The 15840-nt window shown below is 38.8% G+C and overlaps 2 protein-coding genes across 4 annotated transcripts; both read left to right on the plus strand.

Annotated features, from left to right (window-relative positions):
• The first annotated feature begins 157 nt into the window (after positions 1-157).
• Positions 158-6344, plus strand: nop2 (NOP2 nucleolar protein homolog (yeast)). Its single transcript, XM_085471608.1, has 16 exons — positions 158-269; positions 782-909; positions 1005-1047; positions 1127-1191; positions 2188-2588; positions 2865-3081; positions 3190-3389; positions 3562-3651; positions 4219-4306; positions 4391-4531; positions 4619-4758; positions 4851-4940; positions 5048-5170; positions 5263-5360; positions 5439-5575; positions 5670-6344. The coding sequence occupies exons 2-16, from the start codon at positions 804-806 to the stop codon at positions 6083-6085; spliced, it is 2355 nt and encodes a 784-aa protein (XP_085327734.1). The 5' UTR covers positions 158-269; positions 782-803; the 3' UTR covers positions 6086-6344.
• Positions 6345-7151: 807 nt separating this feature from the next.
• ing4 (inhibitor of growth family, member 4) lies at positions 7152-15411 on the plus strand. Of its 3 annotated transcripts, none has more exons than XM_085471613.1 (8): positions 7152-7255; positions 7675-7746; positions 8747-8913; positions 9024-9138; positions 9233-9344; positions 9454-9598; positions 14977-15038; positions 15145-15411. In XM_085471613.1, the coding sequence occupies exons 1-8, from the start codon at positions 7219-7221 to the stop codon at positions 15182-15184; spliced, it is 750 nt and encodes a 249-aa protein (XP_085327739.1). In that variant the 5' UTR covers positions 7152-7218; the 3' UTR covers positions 15185-15411. The 3 variants fall into 3 exon arrangements, with proteins under 3 accessions (XP_085327739.1, XP_085327741.1, XP_085327740.1); XM_085471615.1 differs by lacking the exon at positions 7152-7255 and adding an exon at positions 7369-7386 and having other exon boundaries at positions 15145-15410; XM_085471614.1 differs by lacking the exon at positions 7152-7255 and adding an exon at positions 7406-7492 and having other exon boundaries at positions 15145-15410.
• The last annotated feature ends 429 nt before the right edge of the window (positions 15412-15840 follow it).

Below are 15840 nucleotides of genomic sequence, written 5' to 3' on the forward strand. Positions count from 1 at the left end.
AAATTTCATTTGTGGGGTTTTTATGAAGGTAACTAGATTTTGAATATGTAATTATTTGGTAAAAAATCAGTCAGTTTTATCTTAATAAAATAAAACGTGTTTCCTCAGCGCCCTCGTTCTGCGCGCGCCACCCTTTCGTCACTATTGTGCGCCGGATGTCACGCTACAACGTGTTGAAGGAAATTTCACGTGTAGAAATTTTCGTCCTGCATCGCTCCACAATCACACTATAATTAGTGTCTGCGGACCTTAAAGTATCCGGTTTATTGGTGAGTATTTGAAGAATCGATGCTGCGATTCGCGCTGCAGCTAAAGAGCGGTTCAGTGGCGATAAGCTTTGAGTTGTAAGGGTATACTTTTTAAAACTGTGCGGTCAGGTAATGGCTGTGAAACTGGTCACAAGTTTTTAACGAGGCTGTTTGATAACAGTCTGATCATACATTAATATTTAAACAGTTTAATCCCCAGCAGATGAAGTGGGAGAATTTGTAATAAACGGTTTATCATTTGTTATAACCAAACATATTTATTACTGTTTCAACAGTAAAGAGACCCTCTCTGTAACACTACATAATTTAATCACTGCTTATAATTATAAAGAGCATTGGTTGTGTTGGAGTTGAATTTATTGTACTGATGTTGGACGGTTTTCTTTCCCGCAGATCTCCATCCAAAACAGTTTTACTTTTTTTCTTCAATGACGCTCCTCTCTTTCAAATATACTGTATTTTTGGTTTTGTCTTAGGGTTTTAAAACACTCTTGCTGTGTTTTCTTTTTCAGACTGTCTGTGTAGAAGGAAATCATGGGTCGGAAGTTGGATCCCTCCAAGAAGTTGAAGAAAGGTCCGGGTAAAAAAACCCGGAAGCAGCAGGGAGCAGAGACAGAGTTGGCCAAGTTTATAACTGATGGTAACTATCCCTTTCCAAGTCAAAAGTTTCTGTTTTGGAGGTTTAGTAAAACACGCTGTCAACATTGTGTTATTTTTTATATTTAAACTTTGCAGAGGACACTGGATCAAAACGTCTCTCAAGTAGAGCCAGAAAAAGGTAAGAGGTGGACTGAGGATGTAACATGACATAAAGCAAATGTGTTTACAAGCTCCTAATTCATGTTAAAATGTTTCAGAGCTGCAAAGAGAATCCAGAGTTTGAAAAAGCCCAAAGATGTTGCTGAGGAAAAGCCTAAGAAAGGTAAACAATTAACTTTTGCTCAGTCTGGTCAACGCATGATTTAAATATTTGCCCAGATGCAAGCATGAGATTGTTGTTTTGATGGACCATCCTTCTCCAGTATCATTACAGCTATGTAAGCAGTTGTTTATTATTGATTATCAAGGGCAATTATGGGAATATCAGCAAGGGATAATGGTCCAAGGTGAACAGCCAGACTAAATGTGATTCATAAGCCTTCTATGGAAAAACAAGGATTGAAACATTTTACTTCATCCGGATTGAGGTTTCCGCGGCTCGTTGGCAGCATCTGCTGTTCATCCTCTTGGGTCTCACCACCTGAAGGAGGGGCCCAAGGGGTTCAGTGCTATGTCGATCAGGAGGTGGCCTTGTTAGTCTAATCCCAAGTTACTGAAACTGGTTTGTTAACCTCAGAATTTTGTTTATGAGTGAAGGGAGACAGGAGCAGGAGACTAGCAGAAGTATTGGTGCGTTAGCAGTTATGCAGCTCCTGTACTGGTTTACTGTTGTGTGAGCTTTGGGTAGTGACTGAAAGAATAAGATTGGTGATATAACCAGCAGAAATGAACTCCTTTTGAAGGCTGTCTGGACTCATCCTTAAAGTTCACGGTGAGGAGGTTGGTCATTCAGGAGGGGTTTTGAGTGGAGCCATTATTCCTGCACATGGAAAAAAGCTAGTTGAAGTGGTTAGGGCATCTCACCAGAAAGACTCTTTGGCACCTCCTAAGTGAGTTGTTTCAAGCCCGTTCCACTGGGAAGAGGTCCTGGAGCTATCCAGAGGCTTTTGAGCTTGCATCTCTCGGCTGGCTTGCTAACAGCTTGGTCCAGTCGTCAGTCCACTCACAATCCTGATAGGAAAACCGAAAGGGAATGGAGGGAGGGATGGATGGATATTGATTATTAATGCATCTTGTATGTGTCATGATTTCAGCAAGGAAATAAATGAATAAATACACATATATTTACAGTTTTGTCTTTCTTTCTTTCTCCCTAAAGGGTTCACAGATGAGAACAGCAAATGGTTGAAACCGTCAAAGAGGAAGCGCAAGATTGATGAACAAGAAAGTGAGGATGACAGTGATGAACACTGGGAAGAAGAAGATGATGAGGAGGAGGAGGAAGAGGAAGAAAAGGTTGTAGAAAAGAAGGGAGGCAAAGACCAGCAGAAGAAGGGTGTAAAAGGAGTGAAAAAAGAGGCCGATGATGATGAAGACGATGATGATGATGAAGGCGATGATGATGATGATGATGATGAAGGCGATGATGATGATGATGATGATGATGAAGGCGATGATGATGATGAAGGCGATGATGATGATGATGATGACATGGTTGATGACTATGGTGTTCAGGATGACAGCGATGAAGCAGCAGAAGATGACAGTGATGGAGAGGATGTATGTGCTCTTTCTAACCTTTTTTACCCTTTTTTTATTTTTTTTTTAGTTTTTTTTTAGTTTTATTCAGAAGCTGAAACGAAATATTCTTCCAGCCTGGAAATGTGAAGTTTGAAGCCTCATTTTATTAGAAAATTTTCACTTATGAGCTACAAAATCGGGAGAGTATTCTGTTTTCAGTGGCACTAGGCCTTATTACAGTTACATTTTTAAGAGAACATTGTAGCAGAGGCTGGTTAACTTAGAGCTGTTTTTTGTTTTCTTTTCTACCTCCAGCTTCTTCCCATTGAACGTGCAGCCAAGAAAGAAAAAAAGCAGAAAAAGTCCAAGGCTCCTGATAGTGATGAAGATGACGATGATGAAGAGGATGAGGATGATGACGAGGAGGAGGAGGAACAGGAACAGGAATCTGATGCTGACATGGATGAAGAAGATGAACTAAAAACAAACATTGACGAAGAAGATAAATTCAGGCTTCCTAAACCAGAGGAGGGTGAGTTTCAGTGAAGTTTTTGTCTTTTAGAGCAGCAAATGTGCAAAAAGAAATTCTCTGATTTTCTACAAACAATCAAAACGTATTTTTTTGGTCCACATTTTCTAGGACTTCTGCCTCTAGACCTGAAGGCAATCTATCAGCGGATAAAGGACAACATTGACCTCCTGTGCAATTTCTCAACAAAAAGAGAGGAGGGGAAAGACCGAGCAGACTACATCTCACTTCTGAAAAAAGATCTCTGCACCTATTACAGCTACAACGAGTTCCTCATTGAAAAATTTATGGACCTATTCCCTCTTTCAGAGGTGTGTTTTCTTCCGTGCATGGTTTTGGTTTGGTTTTTTTTGGGTTTGTTTGTATGTTTTTTCATTAAATCCTGATTTAAAAGAATTCATGGATGCATTGATTTAAACATGCAAGGTCTAGCTGAGAATATCTATTTGACTCCAAACATTATATTTTCTTTCTGCCTTACAGCTGGTTGATTTCCTCGAGGCCAATGAAATTCATAGACCTGTCACTATTCGAACCAATACACTGAAAACAAGGAGGCGGGACCTTGCACAGGTAGGTGCCTGATCTTAAGAGACATGGACAAAATTGGCATTTAGAATGTTTTAACAAGTTAAAATACATAATGTGTGTCATGACTGTTAGCTATTTGGTAGTTTATTGCTTTAAAGATTGTATCTGTTGTGATATAGAATTGTTTTTGTTGAACAAAAATTTGGCAGCCAGGATGAAGAATTCTGTACTTAGGTTAGCATTTTCAGAAGAAGATCTATAGAATATTACATATATATTATATGTATTAATGGATTTACTGTTGATTATGGAGTTAAGAAGCAAAGTCTCACAAGCCTAAAAAGCAGTCATTGACATCTGCCAATGTGATGCATCCCCTGCCTGGTTGATACTTGGTTGCTGGATGTTGGTTGCTAGGTTAAAATCTGTTGCACAGAGGGAGCGGTGCCATAGGCCTCCTATTGAGGGCTGTGGTCACCCTTATTGTGGGAGGGGCCAACTTCTCAAACACTCACCAAGTTGTCATAAAAGGAAAGACTACTTAAATGACAGGAGGAAACTCAAGTCTTTACATATTGAATTCACTTGTTTGTGCTTTTCCTTGTTTAGGCTTTAATCAACAGAGGAGTGAACCTTGATCCACTGGGGAAATGGTCTAAAGTGGGGTTGGTTATCTATGACTCCTCAGTACCTATAGGTAGGTTTCAAAAGTTATGTAAGTGACCAACTTAAGCAATTAAGGATGCTGAGTGTGACTGCAGCTTCTTTACATGTTAACTAGGTGCAACTCCGGAGTATCTGGCCGGTCATTACATGCTCCAAGGAGCCTCCAGCTTTCTGCCAGTCATGGCGCTGTCTCCACAGGAGGGAGAGTTGGTATTAGACATGAGCTCAGCTCCAGGAGGAAAGACTACCTATATTGGTAAGATGTATTGCCTTTATTGCAAATTATGTTGTCATTTCACCCTTAAAAATAGTGGAGTCCTTATGCAGATGTTCTCACCCTTAGCTCAGCTGATGAGAAACACGGGGGTAATAGTGGCTAATGATGCCAATGCTGAAAGACTGAAGAGTGTGGTGGGAAACATCCACCGTCTGGGGGTCACCAACACTGTGGTCTGCAACTATGACGGCAGAGAGTTCCCAAAGGTATCCTGTCTAAATGTGTAGATCACCAATATCTGTGGGGTTAAGCCTTATTACAGTTCCAATGTTTTGACCTGTTGGAATTCTGCTTTAAGGTCATGGGTGGCTTTGATAGAGTGCTGCTTGATGCACCCTGCTCAGGCACAGGCGTCATTGCTAAAGATCCAGCTGTGAAGACGAGCAAGGTAAAAACCAAGAAAGAAACTTTTTCTGTCTTTATATACACACACGTCTGTTTGCTTTAAGTAGTGTGCTAATACTTGTTTCTTTTTGCCCTTCTGTTCACTGACAGGATGAGGTGGATATCAATCGTTGTGCTCACTTGCAGAAAGAATTGATTCTGTCTGCCATCGACTCAGTCAATGCTGATTCCCCATCGGGAGGATATCTGGTCTACTGCACGTGTTCAATAACTGTATGTGGAAACTCTGAATTTCTACCAAATTTATGTACAAACATAGTAAATATCAGACGAGCTTGGTAAGTGATTGCATTTTTTTCAACTAGGTGGAGGAGAATGAATGGGTGGTGGACTACGCTTTAAAGAAAAGAAACGTCAAATTAGTTCCCACAGGACTCGACTTTGGCAAGGAAGGCTTCACCAAGTAAGTTGGATAACCAGTGTTATTATTTTAGGAGCAAGTAAGAAATTGAATAAAACATGAATATTTTCCTTCTTTTAGTTTCAAAAAGTTCAGGTTCCATCCAACTCTGCGACTCACGCGACGATTTTACTCTCACTCCCACAACATGGATGGATTCTTTGTGGCCAAGCTGAAGAAGTTCTCCAACATTATTCCAACTGCACCACCAGGGAATGGTAAGAGTTTTTGTCATAGCTTCATGCCTACGTTTATCATGATATTTTCCCTTTCATCACTAAGTAACATCTGTCTTTGTTGTTGTTGTTGTAGAAGATGAGAAGGCAGAGGCTCCTGAGACGACAGCGGCCACAGAAGCTCCTGAAGAGAAAAGGTCCAAGAGCGACAAGACAAAGAAGACTGTCCTCAACAAGGCAGGCGGCCTGAAGCAAGAAAACAAAGCCAATGGAACAGCAGTCACGAAAAAAGCAATCATCAACTCACAAGGCAAAAAGGAGTTGCATACTGGACCAAAAAAGGCAAAAGTCGCCAAGATGGATGGAGAAACTGTGAAGGGCACAGAAGCCAAGAAGGCAACAGATGATGGTAAAGCATCAAAAGCTGACACAAAGGAAGGAAGCAGGTTTGAGAAAAAGCAGGCCACAAAGAGGAAAACACCCATGAAGGCCAAGAACAGAATGGGGAAGAATAAATTCAACAAGTTGAAGCACATGTTGCAAAAACAATAAACAAAAGTGACAGTGTGTTAAATGCATGTTTGGATTATATTAAAGCTTTGTTACACACCTGGATCCACCTCTGTCTGATGAAGCTGCTCTGTTTGTGCAGCAATTGTGTCAAACGTGATTGTAACATGGCTGCGTGCTGATGATTGGACTCACAAACAATGCCCCTACTAAAGCTGGAGCTTTCTTTTTTTTTATTTCTGTATACAGATTCAATGCTTTCCAAAATCCTGTGAGAAATAAATCTTTTAAGAACATTTAATACTGACCTATGAATCATTCACACACAAAAGAGGCACCTAACTCAAAGGATGAAACAGTGTTGTGTCCAAACATATCAGATTATTCTCAAAAAGCTTGTAGTTAAAAACTTCTTTTAGTGCAGTGTGTCCTTAAAAAAAATTAGAGGAAATTGGACAAATGGAGGAGTGGTGGGTATAAAAAAAAATTACTGCAGATGAACAGTGTTTAAAAGTAATTTTCTTAAAAAACTAACAAATCCAGCAAAGACTTGACTTGGGACCTGAGAGGTCCTTCTGAATCCATCTGTTTGCTGAAGGGGCATCAGAAGTCTCAGCAGTTCTCGACGGCCACCGTTCCATTGTCTAAAGAAGGGAAATGGGGAAAAAGCAGAGGTATGCCAAATTAGACAAGAACTGGACTGAAAATCAGTGGAAACCGGTCTTACAGACTCACAAATCCAAATTTGAAATTTTTGGTTCAGATCATCACCACTTATGTTTACATGTGTTCCAGTAAATTGCTGCATCTATTTCACATTTTCAGAAAATATAAAGAAATTTCCTGTAATATGTGTTGTAATTTCACAAGGTTGTTTCATTTATTTATTTTCATTCAGTCACCTAAAGACGTTTATTTTTTTATTCTTTAGTTGAGATTAACTATAATAACCTTGATAAAAATACAAAAGACCATCTCTAAACGGAGTACATCTTGGACACTCTTGCATACCTGTTTTTGTTTATTACCTATATGATAATTTGAGTATTACACCTGTAATTGGCCGTACTTTGGATGGCAGTTGATTCTTCCTTCGGTGTTGGGTGCGCTCTGGAGATAACCAATCAGATCAGCTCTATCTCGGTCCGGAAGCTGTGTTGTTTACATTTTCCAAGATGGCGGCGGGAATGTATTTGGAGCATTATTTGGACAGTAAGTGAATTTGCATGTGTTTCTGACGCATTGAAAAACATTCTTAGTCGTTTTATAGTTTAATTTCTTTGTGTAGTGTATCTCCTGATCAGCTTCAGCGCGGAAGGGAATGTTCTAACGGTTTCCTAACGGTTAGCGGTTTAGGCTCAGTCTATTTGCTGGAATAGCGCGTCGCAAGGGAGCAAAGAAAGGCTCGCAAGCATCCTGTATTGCCACTACTGGCACAAGTTAAATGCAGTTAGCATTCATAGTCAGCTGTATTTGTGCCACTTGTTGTTTAATGGGGTGCTTGAGAATTTTAAAGCTTAACCGAAAAAGCATCACTTCAGACATTAGATTGAGCTAGCCAGTGTTGTTATTTCATTGTTTCGTGTTGATGTCTTAAAAATCTTTGTTCTCCTGCCTTCCTGCCACACCAGGCATAGAAAACCTGCCCTTCGAGTTGCAGAGGAACTTTAATTTGATGAGGGATCTAGATCAACGCACAGAGGGTAAGCTCAGTGAACACGGATCTTCATTAACCCACAAAACACGGTCCTTAAATGGAGGTAAATGGGTTACCCCCACACAGGGACCCCAACGAAAGTCCGAGGAATCATTAGATTACTAACGAAAAAAAGCCCCTAATTATTATTATTATTATTATTATTATTATTATTATTATTATTATTATCATCATTATTATTTGTCTTGTTCTTCTTTAACACTTGGATGTATTTTTATTTAGTGCTCTTACATTGACACAGCTCGAACCCTATCTTAATGTGTGATGAGGAGTCACATAATAAAATTTTTAAGTCATCTTTATTTAAATATTATTTTTAAACCCCAAAACAAATAAATGATCAAAATAAAATAAATAAAAATAATATTAATAATAATAACAATAATAATTATACAGAGTGAAAACAATTAGGTGTGTTATTATGTATTTATATGTGCTAAGCAAAAACATTTTTAAAGGTTTGGTTGTGGTTAGTGCTGTCTACTTACAGCAAGTAGGTCCTGGGTTTAAATCCAGTTGAAGTCCTTCTGCCTGAAGTTTACATGTTCTCCTCATACTTGTATGGGTTCTCTCCGGGTGCTTTGACGTCTTCCCACAGTTCAAAGACATGCATGGAGTTAGATTAATTGGTGATTCTAAATTTGTTGTCCGTCTGTCAGTGTTGTGCTGGGTGTATCCTGCTTTTGGCAGCTGGGATAGGCTCAAGCCACCCCAGCAACCAGAAACAGATAAGGAGAAGAAGATGAATGTATAGAACCCAAAAGTTTATTAACATTTTTGAAGCCTTAAGATCATAATTTACTGTGTTAGGTTGCTGGTTTTATGCTTGTTAAATAAGAAAACTGAATATCCAATTGTGTTATTTTCAAAAACATTTTGACTTATTTGTGTGAGGTATTAAAATTATCTTTGTAATTACAGACAGCGTTGTTTAGAAGTTCTTCTCATCTTTTTTTTTTTTTATTTTTTTTTTTATTTTTGTTTAGATCTTAAAGGCCAGATAGACTCTCTGGCTAAAGAATACACTGCCAATGCCCGGACTCTCTCCTCTGAGCAAAAGCTGTCCATACTGAGGCAGATCCAGCAGTCATACAGTAAATGCAAGGAGTTTGGAGATGACAAGGTGCAGCTGGCCATGCAGACCTATGAAATGGTTGGTATCTTAGAAAATAAACATATTTTAGATACATGTTTATTGGGAGAAAATAACTTGAAAAATACACTGCCCTGTATTTAAGTAAGCATGGCCTGAATTTTGTGCAGGTGGATAAACACATCAGACGTCTGGACACGGATCTGGCTCGGTTTGAGGCTGACCTGAAGGAAAAGCAAATCGAGAGCACAGACTATGATTCCACCTCTAGTAAGGGGAAGAAAGGTGGGTTAACACTGTATTTGCCCACAGTTATGTGCTCAGTTAAGTAAATCCAAACTCAATATAATGCGTGTCTTGCATGCTTTTGTAATCCCAGGAGATTCCAGGCAAAAGGAGAAGAAGGCAGCTAAAACGAGGTCTAAAGTGAAGAGTTCAGATGAAGACAGCAGTCCTAAGAGTGCACAGAAGAAAGTGAAACTCCTTCAGCCGTACGTTGTGCATTGTTTTGCTTTTGATGGTCTCGTCATTGTTGTTTTTTTTTCCTTTTAAGTTAGTGTCATACTCTTTTTCTCACATACAACATTTTTTAATCATCAGAGGAGAATTCAACAGCCCTTCTTCCAACTTTGGGAACGTGCACCCATCCGATGTGCTGGATATGCCAGTGGACCCCAACGAGCCCACCTACTGCCTATGTCATCAGGTCTCCTATGGCGAGATGATCGGCTGTGACAACACTGATGTGAGTTTTGTATTAAAATGCCCTCTTACAGTCAATCAGAGGACACATGAGATTGGTATGGACATTTACATTTAATGTTGATGAATGTGTGTTGTCGTTTGTACAGTGAACCTGCTTAGAAAATTATAAAATTTGAAAGGGTACATGGTTTAGAGCACAAGTAATGATTCAGTAAAAGGACTAGATGTTATAGTCCCTGATAATGCATTTCTTTGAATGGAGAGAATCTTGAGGAAAGGCAGCCCAGGAACTTTACCAGCAACACATATCGTTGTGTGCCTCAACTTTTTTGTATTGTATTGTATCTTTATTTCAGACATATACAGAAAAAAAAAACTTTCGGTCTTTTACCCAAGCAAATCTGCAATTTTTTGGTAGATTAGAGATTTGATCTAGATTATCATATTAAGATTTGGGACACATCGTCAGTAGTGGACCTTGGATTCATCAGGTGTTTCGCCCATTATCACTAGACACCCTCGTCCAATGAGGGCCTACCAGGGTTGCTCAGGCCACGGAGTGTGTCACTAGTTTATGTTAAATTGTTATTTCTCTTCTTCTTTCTTCTGTTTAGTTTTCTACAGTTTATTTTCTCCTATCTATTCACTGCAACTGAGAAATAATACTTACCTCTTTAGCATTTATGGAGCCTCACTTCTTCAAAGGGATAGAAAAGGTGATAGAGAGAAGTAAGAGAAAAGGGACAAGATAGGAGAGAGCAGAGAGGAGAGCCGGAAGGGGGGCGCACGATCTGGCTTCCCACACCTCCCTGCCGGATTGGGCTGTACGCTCTTCCTCCCTACTGCCTCCTAGAAAAGGGAAGAAGAGCGGAATATTTTCTTTTCTCTCACAGTTAGCTGGACTGCCTTTGCTGCCCAAGTGAAGTCAGCCCTTTTTAACTGGTCCTCTCAGCAGTGTTAGCTAATTCTCTTATAGCCTGTCGTTGTGCCTGTCTGATCCCAATCTCTCTAAGCAGTTTTGCTGTTGTACTGGCAACAAAGCCCCTGCACCCCAATTCCACCGGGCGCACCTTGATCTTCCAACTTCTGTCCTCTGCTTCAGATGCCAAGTTGGCATACTGCAGCTTCTTACGCTCAAATGCTTCCTCGATTGCTTCCTCCCATGGTACCGTCAGCTCAATGACGTACGCAAGTTTTTGGGAGTTAGACCAAACGATAAGGTCTGGTCGCAGAGCACAACCAAATCAATTTTATAACCCACTTCAAGTGTCATAATATAAAGGCAAATCATACAGAGTAACAGAAACAAGAACTGGTGTTCTGAACGCTTTATATATTTTCTGGTGTTTTCTGGCTCTTTTCACTGGAGAAAAGAGCATTTCTGTGTAAACACACAAAGGAGGCTGGACCACAGAGAGTCTTGGGATGCTTTCTTTGCAGTTGCTTCATTTAGCTTGTGACAGTTGTCTTTTGGCATAAGATGAAATGTCCCTTTTTATTGTCTTTACTGAACTTGAGAGGGAGATGTCCGGTTGTTTGGGTTCAATGTGCTGTCCTTATCCACATATCCACTGATCCCATTTTGTTTGGCAATAACAAAATTAAATATATTAATGATTGCCCACTTTTATTTGAGTTTTGTTCTGCTGTTTCAATACGAACCAAATTAAAAGAGGTTTGGTTATAGTGAAATACTCACACACATCCCTCTGATGTCCTCGGAACCACCAAACACAGGGAAACAGTTTTGTTTTTTTTCATTTAGTGCTTATGGTCGGTATATTTTTAACTTGGCGGCAGTTACATGTGTTTGTTTTAACCAGTTACAGTATGTCAGGGTTCGTACGGGTGCTTGAAATCCTTGAAAATGCTTGAATTTTAATGTTGTCTTTTCAAGGTTTGAAAAGTGCTTGAATTTCAGATGTGGTGCTTAAAAGTGCTTGAAAGTGTAACTGTATTTCATTCACCACAAATAACTATCTGATTGAACAGTTTTCTTATCAGATAGAGAAATAAAATGAGTCGCAAAATGTAGAGGCAAAATTTCCCCGCCTGGCTGCCTTGTGTCTGTTTCAATATGTGACCCCGCCCCTCCCTCGGACAGTCGGGGATGTGTGCGCTAACATACCTGTTGGTCGTTGTTTTAATAAGTGTTTGATGGAAAACAACAATGGCGGAGTTTGCGCTCTCCAGTCGCATGATAGGTGAGTCCTAGTAAATAATTTTCCAGTACGTGTACGTTACACATGCTATTTTTAAAAAATTATGATTATTATTTTGCTAGCTATCAAACTCGCTGGAGAAATGATTGAAACGCACTGAGTGTGATGCAGTATGGCAGCGCTGTTATGGAATATGCTGTGAACTTAGCTAACATTACTTAGCAGTCATATGAGTTAATTTACTCAAGTGAAAGCTTTAAACATTAGCCTGATACATAACTAGCTAACTTGGCTTTCTGGTTAACCCTCTGGGGTCGACAGACCCAGAGTCTCCATTTCAACTTGGGTCGAACGTGCGGACTTCAAACTATATACCAGTGTTTAAATTGTGTTGATAGGCCACGTAAAACCGATGTTTTTTGTTTTTAATAAAACAGTGGCGTTTACTCCAGGAAGAAACGGTAAAAACGGCCTTTTCTAAGGAGAGCGCTAGCAAACACGCTTTGATTGTGAGTGAAAAACAACAGTCATTGGTGAAAAAAGAAAAAACACTCCTTCCCTATTGGTGGAAAAATGTACCACGTCGACCAATCAAAAAAAATGATATGGCAACATGTGGCATTTGGTTGTTTGGGAAGAGAGGGAAGTTTTAGGAGTGAGCGAAAGAGAGAGAGAGACAGTTTTGATACATGAGAAATTTGTGAGGTTTACCGTGTTTGGAGTCTCATGTTAGTGTGTTGTCTTGTGTAGTTAGTGTGTAGTGTAGTCGTTGTTTTGTTTTGTGTGTCAGTTCTACTAGTGAATGTGACAGTAGCTGCAAAAAAGCCACCAAAGGCAGATTGCAGTGTAAACGCTGTGTGACACACCTGCTGTCAGACCTGCAGGTTTATCCCTGTACTGTTCTCATCTGTGTTATAGTGGACACAAACTATTTTTTGGAGTTGCATAAATAATTTTTGTGCCTTCTTATTTGATGCAGAACACCTGATTGTTCTGTAAATAGTTTGAAATGGTTACATAAAAACCATCTCAGCCTTGGCTGCATTTTTAGGTAAATAGTACCATATAACTTTTTTGTTTGCAAAACCTGTGCATATTTTTAAAAATGTACAATTTCTATTTGCATTTCAAGTTATGAAAATGATTCGTTAAACATGCCTGTGGTTTTTGCAGTCAAAAATATCACTTTCTACTCATATTTTAAATTTTGTCTGAATTTAGATAAATTGTGCTGATACAGTTTGTCAAAATGAGAAAATAACAGATTGGCAAGATAAACAGTTTTTAAAGTTGAAATATAGAGGCCAAATCAAAAGTAGTCAAAAACGGCCAATTATACCCTGGACCCCAGCTTTTTGGAGTATTTGAAATAATGGTAATATGAAGGACCGATCCATATGGTCACAAAGAATAGCCACTTGTTTCTGTGCCATCAGTTCCCCGGCTTTCATTCAAAATGTGTTTATCTTCAGCACCTGCACATTAAACTACTTAAAACTCATACATGTCTTCAAGCTCACACCGAGACCTGTGGGGCACAATCAGCCACTGAGACAGTACACACATTTATATGTGTATTTGTATATGAATATTTCATACTTTAAGGCTGCCTGTTTATTTAAGGGAGATGAACAAAATACATTGGAATTGTACATAATAATATCACAGATGATAAATTCAATAGATTTTAAGTAGATGCTTGTGCATTCTTAAAGTCTTATATGTTGAATTGAACTATGTTATCTGAAAAGCTTGAAAAGGGACCTTGAAAGTGCTTAAAAAGTGCTTGAATTTGACCCTGAAAAAGACGTATGAACCCTGGTATGTGGAAAGCTTTTTTTTCCAAGATGTCTGGTCTTGTCAGTTTTTAGCTTATTCTACAGGGGAAGAATGTTCATAATCAGACACATCAAGGAAAGGAGCATAAAAAAGAGAAGAAAATGAGGCTGCATTAAAAAAATACAGCAGCTGCTTTAGTAGTTTATACCTGTTCAGCTGTTCATTAATGCAAAGAACTAATTAGCCAGCCAATGACAGCAACTCAATGCACGTAGCTAAAAGTGCTTGCTCATAGGGGGTCATATGATTGTTGGGTTTTTCTCTGTATCTATGAAGCGCCTTGAGGCGACTTATGTTGTGATTTGGCGCTATATATATAGACACAAGAATTTCACTCACATGTGCTGTACCAATGTACCTGCACATGTGATGTGACAATAAAAGTGATTTGATTTGATTTGATATATAAATAAAATTGAATTGAATATGGTCAAGGACCTGCTGAAGTTCCATCTGAGCATCAGAATGTGGAAGAAAGTTGAATTAAGTGATTTGGAATGTGACATCACCATCGTGGAGCTTCATGGATATGCAGCTGACAAATCTGCAGCAACTGTGTGACGCTATCATGTCATTTCGGACCAAAATCTCTGAGAACGTAATCAACACCTTGTCTTTGTGCCACAAAGAACTAAGCAGCTCTGACGGCAAAAAGAGGTCTAACTTGGTACTAGCAAGGCCTACCTATTAAAGTGTCTGGTGAGTGCACATTTATGCAATAAAGGCAAAGCCAGAGGATTGTGGAAAGTGGTTTAATATGTAGTAAATCACCTTCTAGTTCTAATTTCCTGTTACTTATTTGCTTATAATGGCGTTTTAAGTGGATGGAGCCCTGCTATTATCAGATTTAAAGAGCCATCTGTACATCTTAACAAAGGAAGAGAGGTTGCATTTGGAAGTGAGTAAATGACAGTGTGTCCCTTTGTGACATTTAATAAAGCACACAAAATGTGGTACCTTCACTGGTCCCTTTAATGAAGGAATGATATTATTTATTTTAATATCAATAAATACCATCCACATATCAAAAAAGGTCACGACAGTATAATTGTATCATACAGAGCTGACTCTGCGAGCATTAAATCAGATTAATAATAAAAAATAGAAGCTGAAATGGTATTATGTGTCTGTTATACTTTATAAAGTGCATGTACAGGCTCTCTCTTACATACATTTCCAAGATGCTAACCATAAATTAAGGTGCTGCAGCCCGGTGCCTCGCTGTGTGGATAAGGTCACAGATGGCAGTGTGACTGATTTATTAGCAGAAGCCACACTGTGAATATTACATGTGATGGCTCTTTTTGAACAGATTGTTCTCCATCATGTGTTCTAGAAAAATTAGATTTTTGTCTGTCCCAACTGCTTCACTTGCACAACACTTACCAGTATTTTGTCTGTTTTTGTTTTTTTCCAGTGCTCCATTGAGTGGTTCCATTTCGCATGTGTGGGGCTGACAACCAAACCGAGAGGCAAATGGTAAACAAAACTAAAAGAAATTGAGACTGTGATCTAATTTCACAAATGTGTTCAATAAGAGTGTTGAAAGTGTGCACCCTCACCACTCTTCATTTATGCTATGCAGGTACTGTCCACGGTGCTCTCAGGACAGAAAGAGGAAGTGAGAACAAATGGTTGTCCTGGAACGAAACACGGACTCTGATCAGATGGAAAATGAGAAGAATATTTCTTCATTAGTTACTAGAACTTTTTGTTTCTCATCTTCCTTAACATTTGGTGCTTTTTAAATTTCGGTTTACGTACTTGCCTTGGTCTGATGCAGAGTGTTTGAAGGAGCCAAGTGTTACAAATGTATTTAAATTTTGTTTTGTTTTTTTTGTTTTTTTTTTTGTTTTTTAATGGTTAACACTAATTTTGAGTTTTTGTTGTTACCTTTGGTGCTCTTTTTGTGACTTTTTTTTTTTTTTTTACATTTTATTTTCTGAGTGATTAATAAACACTATAACTGCCCATAATGGTATGACATTTGAATTTTCCACGATACTCTATACCGTATTCACATGTACAACTACAAAATTATATTTTCTTCCAAAAAAAAAAGACCATGGATGATTTGATGCTTTGTCATATGGTTAGTTTCTTGTGCTTAGCCTTGGAACACTAGTTTAATTTTTCGATATAAGAAGAGGGCAAATTACAAAAAAAAAAAATGCTGCACCTTGACAGTATTAGTCACCTGTGGTAGTGAATTGAACCATTTCATTTTAACATTTGACTGAGTGCTGCATAGGAAGTAAGAATTTTTTTTTTAAAGTATTGT

This window comes from Copadichromis virginalis, linkage group LG11 (assembly GCF_057382275.1).
Source record: "Copadichromis virginalis isolate Kocher_CV1m ecotype Utaka linkage group LG11, C_Virginalis_male_GT1.1, whole genome shotgun sequence".
Taxonomy (NCBI): domain Eukaryota; kingdom Metazoa; phylum Chordata; class Actinopteri; order Cichliformes; family Cichlidae; genus Copadichromis; species Copadichromis virginalis.